Below are 15,294 nucleotides of genomic sequence, written 5' to 3' on the forward strand. Positions count from 1 at the left end.
AAAAAAAACAGATGACTGGGAGAGTCAGAAACAGACAGAGGGATACAAAAAAAGACACAGCAGAGAGAGAGAGAGAGAGAGAGAGAGAGAGAGAGAGAGAGAGAGGGCATGTGCGGAGGAGGAGTGCTCATGTACAGACAGAATGGCGGGGGATAGGCCGTGTCTGAACTGGCATTAGGGCTCCTGGTCGAGACGACCCCTCTTTCCCTCGGCCCTTCCACGTCCACCTGGGCTCTGCTAATTGTAGGCAGCGTGGGGAGATCAGGGCTCCTGATTAAGGTGCTCAGAGCTAATGCGCACACAGACGTGGATGGTGCATCTCTCAGAGACGCCAAAGGCACACTGTGACTCTTTCGTCTGTGAAGTTTCCACTTAAAAAGGTCCACTGCACTCATCCCTTCCCCTTTCATTGAACATTAGTTCTGATCAAATATATTAAATCCAATGCCAGTTGAACATCTATTAATAAGAAGGCTTGAGAGATGTGGTCCAGAGAACTATTTCATGCTGCCATAATATCGCTCTCATATTCAGACAACGGAAAAAGCAGAACTGAAATGCTCAAGAGCGGTAAGACTAATGAAATCTCACTTGTGTGTCTTGTACCATAGTGGAGACCATCACAATCCAACTGTATGGACGTATAAGAACTAAGTGCTAAAAGCACATAAGAAGTACTTAAAGTGTATAAGAACAAAAAGCTAAAGAACTAAGTATAAGAACTAAGTGCTAAAAGCACATAAGAACTCAGTGCCAAACTGCAATTCAAATAAATGAAGCACTACAAATTCACAATGTGATTTCTCATATTTTGGGTGTGAGCTCAGTGAAGTTGAGGGTTAGACGTCACGGACTGACGGCCTTCTTTTGAGGGCCTCACCTCTGGTTCCGGTCCTCCATCTGCAGGGTGTACGTGACGTCCTCGCAGCTCTGTCCCCTGCTGCTGCTGCTGCCGCCGTCTCCCCAGCGCAGCTTCAGGCTCTGGGGCCCCACGGCAGCACACTCCAGGCGGGGCGGCGCCGGGGGCAGGGGGCTGGTCTGAGTCAGCAGGGGCACACAGAAAGGACCGGCACCGATCTCATTCTCAGCCCGGACCTGGACGCTGGAGGGGGGGGGGGAGAGAAACCAAATAAAAGTATGTCAAAAACAAACAGTGACATCAACAACAGTGACATAAACAACAGCTAACATATTGACACAAACGTAGTGCATTCTCAATGACCGCAGGTGCCCATCAAGGAGCAGACATCTCCAAAGAGATTGGTTGTTTATGTGAGTTTGAAGAGTGGAATTCAGTCAAATCAAGCCCTCGTTTCCTGGCCAGCCTGGGGAATAGCGATCGTGTGACAAACAAGCACTGTTGCTCTTCTGCTGGTACAAAACAAACTCGTCCTCAAACTAATAAAATGAGACACAAAAAACAAACGGCTCCATTAGTCCCAATGAGAAGCACTGGAAGAGTGCCTGGAGACGCCTCTGGGGGAAGGCCCTCTCACCTCTCTCTCTTGCTCTCTCTCTCGCTCTCTTGCTCTCTATCTTGCTCTCTCTCTTGCTCTCTCTCTCTCGCTCTCTCTCTCTCGCTCTCTACTCAGGCACTTCCATTAAAAAGCCCCTGGGGGGAATCTCACGAGAGGGTCATGAAACTTGGTCTCTCCAGAGAGGCTCACGTGAAGCCTGGGACTGTGGCTCGTGCTCTCCCAGATTTCACTCAGACGGGCTGATAGAGAAGCGGGCGACGCACACACACACACGCACAGACACACAGACACACACACACACGCCACCAGGAGACATCAGCCAATGTGTTTATGAACCACATAGAATGAGGAGAGGAAAGGAAAGGAAAGGAAAGGAAAGGAGAGGAGAGGAGAGGAGAAGAGAGGAGAGGAGGAGACAAACAAGATAAGAGAAGGCACAGCAGCTGTAATGAAGTGGGGGTGAAGGCAACAACTGACCAACAACCTTTAACTATAAGACCTCTTCAATCGAATAACTTCTCAAGATTCAGTGTTCCTTTTCTAAATGGGACGTCATCAACAAATCAACCATTGGTAACCATCACGACCAACTGCAGCCTTTTAGCTGGCCTAAAAGTCTGGATGGCCGTGAAGGAGCTGCTGGCTCTTTTCAGTGTCATTTCTCCCCCAGTCTCCCTGGCTGACCTCCTCCAGCACATCCTGTCAGGTGCTCCTGGCTCACGACTGAATTACCTGGACTCACCCAGTGGCATCCAGCTGGCTTCAGTTCCCATTCACCACAACAGGAGCAACAATTCTCCACATTGTCTGCATTTGTGCCGCTCAGCATCGAGTGGAAACCTTCAATTTTCGAGCAGATTGTAAATAGCCTGCATGCTTCAGTCTTTTGTGTTTTCCCCTGAGTGATTATGACTGCAAAGTAAAATGCTGTTTCAAAAGCCATCCATGGTACACGTGCAAGCAAGCCAGCATGTGCACCTCACAGACAAAAATCCTTCCTTTTTTCATAAACTGTGTTACCATGTTGTTCATGTGCAGCGCTGAGAAGCCTGCCTTAATGGGAGAAACAGTGAATCCACAGAACCGCCAGCATTTCGCTCGAGTTCTCCTCAGTGGCACTCCAACCCGGTTACCAGGTTCTCTGCTAAGGGTCAATGAGCTGCCCAGAATAAGCATGGCAACCTGCTCCTGACAGATATCACGAGCTCGGAGTGCCTTTCCTGAATTCAGTTGCTCCGACTCAGTGGTGTGAGAAAACAGTGGAGGCTGGGAGAATGGAACATGCTTTGGTTGAGTGAGGCATGGGGTTGCAAGGGCCAGATACACACCGTTTTCTTCACGGTATTAACAATACAAAAGGAATCCCGTTGTTTGCATCATGTACAATTGCAAACATCAGTTATGCATATTTTATGCATTTAGGATGAATAACAATAAATCCATACATATTCACATACTGTCCTTGGTTCTATTGTAGCCTTTCAAAGTGAGGAGGGAGGCGAGGTTCATTGTTTTTTTTTTTTCTTTCTTTTTTTTTTTAAAGATTTATTTTGGGCTTTTTAATGCCTTTATTTGCACAGGACAGTGAAGTGTTATGACAGGAAGCGAGGCGGAGAAGAGGTGGGGGAGAGGACCGGGAAACGACAGCAGGCCAGACTTGAGCCTGTGTCCCCGCGGGCAATGAAGCCCGTAAATGGGGGGACTTATCGGCTTGCGTCACAGCGCCCCCCCCCATGAGGTTCATTGTTAACACCATAGCTTAAAACAGAAGGCTTTATTATAGAAAATATTACAATAATTCCAGTGACTCCAGTGCAGAAGGGAGATGATTCTACTACAACATTAAAACCTCTATGAATAAATAGCAACCGAGCAGTTCCATCCCCTGGCAATGTAATATGCTGAGAATATAGATTTGGAGTCATGTATATCTCTAAATATATCAGCCATGGAGTATGGACCATATATCGTTCTTCTTCAGAAAAGCATTTTCAAGAGTTACTAAAGGGCCTGTTTATTGACGCCAGCGAAGAGGACCGCATGATAAACTGATGAGTCAAAAGTCATTTCCTCTGATTGTTCCAGTTCAGAGCCCACAATGGCTAATGGCTGAGAAATATACAAGTCATCCCACCGCAATTACTATGAATGTCGATATTAATTAGCTGCATGGTAATGAAACAGTGGCTTCCCTGAGTCAATGGACTGGATCACAAGAACATAAGTGCCCAAACATAAAAAGAACACACACACACACACACACACACACACACACACACACACACACACACACACACACACACACACACACACACACACACACACACACACACACACACACACACACACACACACACACACACACACACACACACACACACTTTATCCGTCTCCTTTCTCTCTCAGCTACTACTCTGAAATAGTGCTTATATATAGAGAATAATTCCAGGTCTCCCTCTAATGGCTCTCTATACCCATGCAACCTGGAGTGTTATTTTCTTCCATTAATCACCTACTCAGGTGAAAGCTTCCATCTCCCCTCCTCAGCAGCTGTTGTATCCACCCAGTCGAGCTGGCCTTGAGATGGGAGGTCGGAGCACACATTCTGTCTGCATATTAAAGACATTAGTCCATTGAGCCAGAAAAATGGTAGTGTGTGCTTGTCACTTGCTAAGGGATGTTAACTTTAATAAAAGTAAAACCTGCCATCACTGCCATATAATTAAAGCACAAGATGGTGGGTGTCTGATTCAGATTTGTTTTACTGGCTAATCGACATGGTTCCTCTCTGTGGGTTTTTTTTTTACTGGCTAATCGACATGGTTCCTCTCTGTGGGTTTTTTTTTTACTGGCTAATCGACATGGTTCCTCTCTGTGGGTTTTGGTGAGATTGGTCATGGCACATGACTGCTAGCTTTCAGCAGCATTGTTAGGTGGGTCTTTAGGTTGCAAAATGATTCCACTGACAAAAGTTTGTCTTCATCTCCCCTTGGTAAGAGAAGACGCCCATGAACCTACTGCTGGACAGACTTTCACAAACATGAAATAAAAATCCTCAAAAAGCATTCTACTCTGTCACTGTCAACACAACCTAGAGGTTTGAAGAGGGTTCCACCAAATGCGTAAGCTAGATTTGTCCCGGAGAAAGAGAGGGAAAGAGAGGGAAAGAGAGAGAGAGAGAGAGAGAGAGAGAGAGAGAGAGAGAGAGAGAGAGAGAGAGAGAGATGTATCACATTAGTATCAAATGGGTACTAAAACGGTGCAGTAATGGTCCAAATCCTCACTAATGCACAACTAATGACCTTCAAAGCCCTGTCTAAAGCATGGAGCCGGGGAACAACACAGGGGGGACGGAGGGAGGAAGGGAGGGAGGGGAAGAGGGAGAGAGGGAGGGAGAGAGGGAGAGAGGAGGGAGAAAAATGAGCCATTAAGAAGCTTCTTGGATGGGATCTGAGAGGTAGGAGAGCATCCTCTGCCACGCGCACGCAGACCAGAACTCTACGCACCTGTACTCAGTGTTGGGTTGCAGGTCCGTCACTACGTAGCACGCCACGTTGCCGACGGCAAACGATTGGTCTCCCATGACGACGGAGTAGGAGGTGATCTCGGCACCATTGCAGCAGGGCTCCTCCCAGGCCAGGGGCAGGCAGGTGGAGGGAGGGTAAAGGTCGGCGTCAGTAGGGGGGCACTCCTGGAGGAAGAGGCTCGGGACAGCACTGGGGGCGGCTGCGGGGGTTCGGCAGGTGACCAGCTCGCTGTGGGGGCCTGCCCCATCCTGGTTGGCCGCCTGTTGGGTGAGAGGAGAGGTCTGAGCAAAGTGGGTAGACTGGAAGCAAAACGGGCAAAACACTGGCACTGTCGTTCTCATGTGAACCACAGTTAACTGCAGTTTATGAGCCGGAATCTTTTTAAACAGAAGCAGAAATGATTACTTACCACACTAAAGGGAGTTAACACATCAAAGCATAACAGAAGCATAAAATAAATGCAAATAACTGTGTAAACATGTGAGGAATATGTTGTCTTTAAATGAGCAACAACCATTAAGTCTACACATTTGTGTTTGTTTACAGTTCACCGTAAAGCCTTGGTTGTTTTCATTCTATTATTATCTACACTCGCCCCAACTAAAAGGTTGCATTAGCAGTCCAACACAATGGAACCTGCAATTCACAGCCAATTAAAGGTTAGAGTGAAGCATCCTGAAAGGTCATAGCATTTACAGCGCTAACAAGCCATCGGTCATGACTCACCGCCAATAGCCTACTTAGACCAGCCACACATACATGGTGACCCTGAAACCAGGGGGTCCCACATTGGTCAGTTTGTTTTGTTAGCTTGTTTTCCTAACCTTTCAATTTCACTCTTGTTGATGTACACAACCTTGTAAAAAAAAACAAAAAACATCCCTGGTTTAAAACCATGTATTAGCCAGTATGACAGACACTGCAGGCCTGAGAGTTCTCCTTACAGCATTGAAGGGGTGGTTGTGATGGGGTTGGCATGAACAGAGCAAAAAAACACAAAACACAAAAACAAATCTTCACTCCACCCTCCATCCTCTCATCCTCTCATCACCCTCCATCCTCTCATCCTCTCATGACCCTCCATACTCTCAGCGGCGACTCCTGCCAGAATTAAGTATTTGAAAGGCAGAAATTGCTCAAAGAAAATAGCGGTTGTTCTTTTGCGCTTGTATTGTTTGCAGGCTAAAACTGACTGGGCTTGCCAGGAGAATTGTACAAAAAGGCAGAGGGAAAATACACCCTGCAAAAGAAGAAATCAATGCCATTTTGTTTTTCATCACCCGGTCTCATCTGTCGTGAGAAATATATGTGACTCATCTGGATGATGACATCTACAATTGATCAAAGGAGCTGATGGGGGCATTAACCTCCCATGCATGAACAAACTACAAGCCCTGCTTTGCACGGTAGATAATGATTCGCCTTCCACGTATGTCTTTCTGGCGGACTGTATTGACAGGGGTCCGCATTGATCGGAGCGTTCTTCTCACTTAACCTTTAGTGTGGTTACAGGTATACTGTAGGAAAGAAAAACCCACTCACAGGATGCCATGGCCAGGGGCAGGACTCCTGAATAGCCATTAGTGAAGTTAAGACTGCTCGGTGTTACAATGAATCAGCGACACACTGAATGGTGGATCAAAGTGTGTTTCACACGAGAAAGGGAAAAGAAGAATGAAGGGGAAGCGGACTCCACGTTCCATTCCCAGCGACATTCCCAGATGAAGATCCCCCCCCCGTGTCTTTACCTGTAACCTGCAGCAGTACTCCGTGGCCGCCTCCAGGTCGGAGATCTCGCAGGACGTGTCCGTGCCGCTGTACACCACCTCCAGGGAGTCCAGGTCACGGCCCCAGGCCAGCCGGTACTCGGAGATGTCCGCGCCGGCACCCGCACAGCTCTAGATAGACAGGTGGAGAGATGTGACCGGGTGAAGAAAGGGTCTAAAGCAAGGATGGCAAAACAACCTTGTGGTCACCCAGAGTCGAAATCACTGATGGCCGACCTCGAACATTTCACTTAGCTTCTGTTAGAGCAAACACATCTAAAGCAGGACAGCAGCACACAGGTCTTTTTCACAGCGTACTGAGATTTTTACTGGTCTAATATCTCGGTCATAATGGAGAGTGCTTCAACAACACAACCCTAGATATACTACCTACTGCTCTATTGAGTAGATTCATGGGCAGGAGGATTAATCGTTGCGTAGGCATTTGTATGAAGGTCCTCCTCTTTTCTGTGTAAGCGTATAATAGGTTGCATTGAAATTTAAAAGCTGGATTTTACCTTCAAGATTTCAAAAGCAAAAAGATGTCGAGAGCTGTCGATATCTGCAGGCTACATCGAATGTGTAAGTGCCCTTGTTCCCTCAAAGAAATAAGGTCTTACTACTTAGCAGGTGCGTTCTAATGTATCCAAATTCAAAGACAACCACGATGCTTACATTATGGGACCTCAGGGCTAATCCCTGACTTAAAATGCCTTCCTGAACGCGAGGTTGCATAAATAGAATGTGATGAACAACAGACAAGCTATTCGTTTTTTTTCCATTAGCGGCATTATGAGCTGTGTAAATGAATCATATGGAGAGGCTAAAAGGACAACATGTAATCAATAGCAATCAAAAAGCATTCCATGCATAAAAGGTATGAATGGCTGTTTGTGCATGGATGATTTGTGCCCTGGAGTGCCTATTCCCCTTCAATGAAGGGAAGAAGCGATTGGCTGCTGGGTGGCTGGGTTACTGAGGAGCATTATCGTAAAAGGTGTTAATTATCGGACGGCGTGTGTTATCGGCAAACGTTAATCCATTATTGAACTGAAGTTATAGATTGTTAATCCATTATTAAAACTTAAGCATTTTGATTGTTTAACAGAATGGCGATTGAACTTTAAAAGCTGTATTTTACCAACAAAATTTCAAAAGCAAAAAGATGTTGAGAGCTCTCGACATGTGCAGGCTACATTGAATGTGTAAGTGCTCTGGTTCCCTCAAAGAAATAAAGCCCATGTGTAGAGTACGTATTATTAAATGGGATCTCGGTTTGTCAACAACCGATGAATTGCGTAAGAAGAGCAACATTAACATTTTTCAATTCCACATTTCACTCGGGATGTTTGGCTTGAGATTCTAGGCAAAACGTCAAATCCAACATCTATAATCTGGGGTCTTTGAAAAGCTCTGTACCTCCCAGCTCACTGCCGCACTGGAGTGAGAAGTGGTGGTCACGTGGGGCTCGCCGCACTGGCCTGGGGGTCCGGCTGCCGTGGTGACCGTGAGGGTCTCGGAGTAGGGCCCCGCCTGTGGAGAAGAGAGAGAGATTGGGATGTTTACCCCTCACGTTTGCCACTCCACCCCGCCATGGTCCTTCCGCCTCGTACCCCAGCGGTCGGACATCACAGAGGAACAGACAATCCCCTCTCTCGGCAGGTAAACAATCAGTCTGTGAAGCCGGAAGCGCCGCTCCACGCTGGCAGCAACACTGTGTTCCGGTTGGCTGTGTAGAGCCTGGGGGGGGAAGACAGGCCTGGGTGGCCAGAGGCTCTGATGGTCGGTGGGAAACGTTTTGTGTGGGAGCGGTGGTACTGACATTAAGGATGCTCTTGGATAGATAGAATGAAGGAGGGAGGGAGACACATATTCACACACACAGACACACACACACCTTTTTCATTTATCTTCATCTAAAAAGCAATATGTGGGTGGGTTGGCAAAGCTCGAGCACACAAGACCTTTAATTTGAAAGTGTGCCAGTCAGCATTTTTTCATGGTTAACACTTTCCAATTTCATGCAGTGAGTGACCTTTTCACTGATGGCTACAAGGGAACAACAAATTGCACAAACAGCCACTACTTCAACACATCCCTTCATAGCCCCTCTCGGTGCAGGATGAACTACTACTGTGCCTGTGCCTTTAAAAAACGCCCCAACTCTGCCCACCACTGGTCACAGGGCTCTCACTGATGGTCTCTCTTATAGGGGACAGACCACAACCATGTCAATGCGCTTGTGCTGGAAGGGTGTCTACCACACAATGAAATGACCAGAAAAAATATATAATATTCAGAAAAGAATATATAGGGATGTGTGTGTGTGTGTGTGTGTGTGTGTGTGTGTGTGTGTGTGTGTGTGTGTGTGTGTGTACACAAATTATTAAGGTGAATATCATGGTTTATGTTGTGATAAAGTATCAAGTAATGATGTAAGGAACGAGGTTTAAAGGTTCTGAGGGTAGTGGCATGGTTGGTTTGATGTGCTAAACATCTGGTAAACAGCTGATAAACATCTGGGTATTTAGAATTCATTCAGCATCAGTTTGATACAATCAAGGCGCCTCTCCACCAGCCGTCCAGTGAACCATTTTAAAGCCTCGGTGCAACACATCCCGTATCAATCAGAGTGGAAATGATGTGAATGCATGTGCATCTCCATGTAGCTTAACCCACAGGCCCCAAGGGAGGAGTTTATGCTAAACGTGACCCACCCCGCCGACGTTGGCAGCGCGCACGCGGAACGTGTAGGTGGCGCCGGGGAGCAGGCTGCCTACGGTGCACTCGGTGGCCTCTCCGTGGTACACCTCCACTGGTGGGCACTGGATGTCTGGCTGCTGCTGCGGCTGCTCTTGTGGCTCTTGTGGCTCTTGTGGCTCTTGTGGCTCTTGTGGCTCTTGTGGCGGCGGCGGCTGGCCCTCTTCCTGTGGTTCTATCTCCTGCTCAGCTTCCACCTCCACGGCACACACCTCCACGGCACACATCTCCACAGTGAACTCCACCGCCTCGCCAGCACCCTCACACACAGGCTGATCTGCAGGGGGAGAGTGGGGAAAGAGGTGAGGGGGGGGGGGGGGAGATTATGGAAAACGTGGAACATTAAGCTCATCTTAGCCTTGTCTGATCCCATTTAACCTGGTCTCTTGTGTCCAGACTTTATGGAACTTCATCACTCTGCAAGCTAACCTCAAACACACAAGCTAAACTCCACTGTGCAAACTAAACACAAAACACACAAGCTAAACTCCACTGTGCAAACTGAACACAAGCACACAAGCTAAACTCCCAGCATCCCGAAACAAAAGGAGCAGTTTCCGCAGCAACGTGGTCTCCAGAGGAGCTGAGAGGGAGCAGGTCGATGGAGGTGATTGGGAACAGGCTGTGAAAAACATGCTCATTCCCGCCTAGGCGAGGCGAGGCGAGGCGAGGAGAGGAGAGCGCCAGTGTGTGCTTTTGTCCAGAATGGCTATTTCAGTTTCACTCATCTCAAATAGAGTGCAGATAAAAGGTGCAACAGCCAGTCCAGAAATGGCTGCACATGGATGCACACATTCACAAATGCACAAAGACACTCTCACTGGCTACTCTCACTGACTAAACTCTATCTCTCTCTCACACACACACACACACACAGTATAAATGTGTGACTGAAAACACACACCCTACTTAAATCTCTCATCCATTCACTCACTCACACACACACATTTTTCCCTCACACAATTACTCATATTCTCTCTTTCATTCCAAGCTGCTGCTGAGGGGAGATAAATCATTAGGACCTAGTGGTTTGCAGTGGAAAGGAAAGGCTATGGAGGAATGCACTAAACCCTGAGATAAACCCATACCGTCAACAACTCTGCCCCTAAACTAGCTCTTTTGATGATGCATCTTTGCCTCTCCTGCAGACCAAGATAAGGGCGACAGTGGTACAGGGGGTAGAGAAGTCGTTTAGTAATCAGCAGGTTGCTAGTTCGATTCCCTGTCGAAGCGTCCTTGAGCAAGACACTGAACCCCTAATTGCTCCTGATGTGCAGTGTGCCATCAGTGTAAATGTAAAATGTGTATACATTGTAAGTCGCACATATGTAAGTCGCTTTGGATAAAAGCGTCTGCTAAATGACTAAATGTAAAGATATGGTCTGCATGCTGGTTCATTGGCATCATCCTAGCATTGCATCATGGGAGCACACCTTTTAAGGGCACAACAAATGCATGGTGTGTTTATGTCGTCTCCTTTTAACTGATAATAACCCATTGGCTAACATTTGATAAAAGCTTCAGCGGAATTATAAACAGGTTACCAACCGCCCACACCGCAAATGCTTTCAAGATAATGGCTTAAAAAAAATCACCCCTAAAAATATCTGGACCGTTTTAATTAAAACATACCTATAGTGGGTACCATTTGTGCAAAATATTTTCACAGTTTTCAGACCAAAACAAATTGGTGAAGTGATGCTATGAAGAGACACAACTCACCCCATTCTAAGGTCACCTCCTTGTGCTTGACGTTCCCCGCCACTCTCGGGGGTTGGCAGGCGGCTGGGGGGAGGCACAGGCTTCGGACAGACAGACTTTGAGAGTGCTGTAAGCACACAAAACAAACAGAAAATGAGCGTACAGCTTATTGGCCGCTGCACACAGGAGCTGTGCTTGCACGTACATTTACTCTCATCTGACAGACACAAATCCATAATCTTTCTTGATTCTTCAAGTCATACTGATGAACTACACCAGTGTGGGATTTATTTATTTTTGGGGTTTTTTATGTCTTTATTTGGACAGGACAGTGAAGTGTTATGACAGGAAGCGAGGTGGAGAAGAGGTGGGGGAGAGGACCGGGAAATGACATCAGGCCAGACTTGAACCTGTGTCCCCTCGGGCAATGAAGCCCGTAAATGGGGGACTTATCGGCTTGCGCCACCGTGCCACCGTGCCACCGTGCCTCCAGGGTGGGTTTTGAAGGCCATGTTTGCTCAGACTCCAGGCTCCTGGTCCTACCTGGCTCTGGCCCCCAGCGCTGATGCAGTGGACCCGCAACGAGTAGCAGGTGGTCGGCCTCAGGCCCTCACACGCGTGCGCCAGGGCTGGGCCTCTATACACCTCCTCCCACTGAGCCTCTGCTGGTGCGCACACACACACACACACACACACACACACACACACACACACACACACACACACACACACACACACACACACACACTAACTTAGATTAGTGATTAGAAAAGCTATTATAGTTTTTAAAGATTTAAAAGCATAGATGTAGTGGGCTTCACAGCGCGGTTAAAGACTTTTTTTTTCTGTTTCATTGGAGGGAGAGGCTCAATCATGCAATAATGGCCTCCTTTTCACCACTCGCAGCGCACATTAGAAGCTTTTACCCCCATCATACCTTGAGTCTCCTCCTCCAAGAGTTCCAGGATGTACGTCAAACCATCTGAGCCGCCGTCGTCCTGTGGAGGTTCTGGGGGGCGTAAAAGGAGGAGAAGAGGAAAAGGTTTATTTCATAAATAATCCAGATGTCCTCACCCAGGCCCAATGGAGCTGTGGGAGATATCTGAAGTGACTGGACCGTGAGGCCTCACTTACGCCATGAGGCACAGACGCCGTGTGAAGCGACCTCCCTCACGGCGAGGTCCGTTGGTGGTCCCGGCTGCTCGGGGATGGTCTTGCACACCAGCACCGCGCTCGGACCGATCCTCCACTCTACACTACAGGCGGTGAGCTGCAGGGGGCGACAAAGGGAACCAGATGGCAGGTTAGTTCGAGTGTGTCCACACAGTGCGTTGGGTCCTACTGCGGAGAGCAAAGGGCAGTGTTTGAACAAGAACAACAATGCAACATGAAGGCCTATTGGAGAGGGAACTTAAGTAGGCTGTCTTAACAAAAGGCATTCAGGGCAAACATTGTGTGCCTTGTCTCCAGACGCACTAATACTGTTGAGATTTCAATCTAACACTGTGTGTAACATTAGGCAGGGTGGGAAATGGAAGGTCTGTTATTGTGAGTCTGTTACTTTGTAGAAAACATAAAATAGTTGTAATACTTCTTCTCCAATTATCAATCTATTATTTTTAAGACCACAGAGGCCCTTTTGCATGTGACATTTCCCCGCAGGAGATTATAATACATTTCTAACTTTTTAGAAAAATACAGTTGCTATGTTTTTTTTTTGTTTTTTTTACTGTTGGTTGTTCAGCTCGGTTGGAATATCCACCTGTTGTGGTTTCACAAGATTTCCCTCCACTCATTCATCAAGCCATTCCTCTTTAGCTCTCTCCCTCTGCTCTTCCTAATGGCTCTATAATCTAAAAGCTACGCAGCAAACTCAGGCTGGCACAAGATGCTGAGGGGTTCTTTACATCCTCAACTCGTATGCATGCAAGTGCAGCCAAGAGACACAGTCGCCCCCAAAAGTTCATGTTAACCTGACCCGGAGTCAGTCATATAGACACGCAGACACCCAGCGTGGACCCAAAACAGTTTAGCTAAACAGAGGCCTTTTCCCCCGGGAGACCTCTGACTCAGCCCAGAGCGGTTCCAAATGGCCCTCGGCCAATCCCCACTGACCCCGCGAGGCCAGGGAAGAGTGCTCCCACTGACCCCGCCAGGCAAGGGAAGAGTGCTCCCACTGACCCCGCCAGGCCAGGGAAGAGTGCTCCCACTGACCCCGCGAGGCCAGGGAAGAGTGCTCCCACTGACCCCGCCAGGCCAGGGAAGAGTGCTCCCACTGACCCCGCCAGGCCAGGGAAGAGTGCTCCCACTGACCCCGCCAGGCCAGGGAAGAGTGCTCCCACTGCCGGCTTACTCATGCGGAGAGAATGAGCCCGCAACACCCATTACACATCCAATCAGCCCCCCCCCCCCCACCCCCCCACAGAGCCAAGCTGTCCCCCGGGGGCCAAGCTGTCCTCCCTCACAGAGATGTGAGGGGGGGAGGGTGGCGGGCTGTGATTGGGTGTCATTGTGCAGGTAAGCTATGTGTTGCTTGTGAAGGTGGGGTCAGCAGCTCGGCTGGGATGAAAGCCACTGAGGCTTGGGGGGGTGGGGGGAGGGGGGTGGGGGGGTGCTTGACTCACCCTGAAGCTGTACTGAGTGCTGCGCTTAAGATTATCCACTGTGCAGCCGACGTCCGTACCGTTGTACCTGGCATGAAACTCTGGTCCCTAAAGAGAGAGAGGGGGGAGGGAGAGAGAGAGAGAGGGAGAGGGAGAGAGAGAGAGGGCGAGAGAGATAATGCATTTAAAGAATAAGCTTTCAAACAAGTCCTTTGCTCATTAAACGTCTCTTTCCACAACCTTCTCCAGCCCCAGAGAGGACCTTGTTTGTGTTTGTGTTTGTGTTTGCAGGATGCAGCTAATAGACTACCAAGGTCAGTCAAACCCTGACAGAAACTGGACAGCTACAGCTATGACGCACCAAACAAGCATCTAGGAATGAGACCAAGCAGCACGGAGGAATATATATATATATATATATATATATATATATAAAAAAAAATAGAAAACGTGTCTGTTGAATGAAACACTTTAGCCATTAGTTACGGCGGTGGGAATGTTCCCTTGACTCAGACAGCTGGGGACTGGGACGAGGCTGAGATGATTTAAGTCAGTGGCATAACTCGTCAGTTTGTCCAAAGTCATCGTCAGTGACTGAGACATCCTGGAGATTTCCCTTGAGGTGGAAAGGCCATTTCATCATTTCCTGGAATGAGCAAATCTGCATTCCATGAAAGCGTCGGGGGTGTAAAACTAAATTTGCCACTGGTCACTCGGGGACACAAACCTTATTTAATATCACAGGCACGTCTCCAGCTGCTTAGCAATCTACTGTCGACCAAGATTTTTAGATTGCATTTGTTTTCTTCACTTGTATTTGTTCAGACAGATGCTTTTATCTAAATATCACTTAACTGACATTTCACTATCTCCAGCTACCTACCTTGACAGCTTATCCCAGTAATTACGTGCCCAACAGTCTGTTAGGAAACCTGGGTTTCCAGCCAAATATATGGAGACTTAATAACATCAGTCTAACCGTCATGACAACCTTCCTGTAATGCACTTTATTTTTACGAACTTTATCATATGTGCTGCAATGTTCTTGGTGGAGGAGTCTTTACTCCCCCCTCAGTCACAGATGGAGTCACTGTGTGGGTGTGGAGGAGTCTTTACTCCCCCTCAGTCACAGATGGAGTCACTGTGTGGGTGTGGAGGAGTCTTTACTCCCCCTCAGTCACAGATGGAGTCACTGTGTGGGTGTGGAGGAGTCTTTACTCCACCCTCAGTCACAGATGGAGTCACTGTGTGGGTGTGGAGGAGTCTTTACTCCACCCTCAGTCACAGATGGAGTCACTGTGTGGGTGTGGAGGAGGTCAGCGGTGAGGTGATGCCCACCTGGCTGTCCTCCTGGAGCTCCAGGATGTAGGTGACGGGCTCCTCCGGGACGCAGCCGCTGGGGCGCGCCCAGTCCAGCGTGAGCCAGCCGCTGCCCGCCCTCTGGAGCTGTGGGGCGGGG

At 48.1% G+C, this 15,294-nt stretch overlaps 1 protein-coding gene across 2 annotated transcripts in view; it reads right to left on the reverse strand.

The window, feature by feature from the left end:
* Window positions 1-15,294, reverse strand: part of LOC105894703 (fibronectin type III domain-containing protein 3B) — a 30,300-nt gene that overhangs the window by 8,328 nt on the left and 6,678 nt on the right. The window contains exons 7-17 of one of the 2 annotated variants that reach the window (XM_031583922.2): window positions 15,174-15,294; window positions 13,857-13,943; window positions 12,367-12,502; window positions 12,170-12,241; window positions 11,776-11,894; window positions 11,254-11,359; window positions 9,489-9,808; window positions 8,191-8,304; window positions 6,754-6,903; window positions 4,985-5,265; window positions 881-1,102 (exon numbers count right to left, since the gene is read on the reverse strand). The exon at window positions 15,174-15,294 is cut by the window's right edge and continues 54 nt beyond it. In XM_031583922.2, coding sequence (XP_031439782.1) covers window positions 881-1,102; window positions 4,985-5,265; window positions 6,754-6,903; window positions 8,191-8,304; window positions 9,489-9,808; window positions 11,254-11,359; window positions 11,776-11,894; window positions 12,170-12,241; window positions 12,367-12,502; window positions 13,857-13,943; window positions 15,174-15,294 — 1,728 coding nt within the window. Of the gene's footprint in view, window positions 1-880; window positions 1,103-4,984; window positions 5,266-6,753; window positions 6,904-8,190; window positions 8,305-9,488; window positions 9,809-11,253; window positions 11,360-11,775; window positions 11,898-12,169; window positions 12,242-12,366; window positions 12,503-13,856; window positions 13,944-15,173 lie in introns of both variants that reach the window. The other variant, XM_042710223.1, reaches the window with a different exon arrangement.

This window comes from Clupea harengus, chromosome 17 (assembly GCF_900700415.2).
Source record: "Clupea harengus chromosome 17, Ch_v2.0.2, whole genome shotgun sequence".
NCBI lineage: Eukaryota > Metazoa > Chordata > Actinopteri > Clupeiformes > Clupeidae > Clupea > Clupea harengus.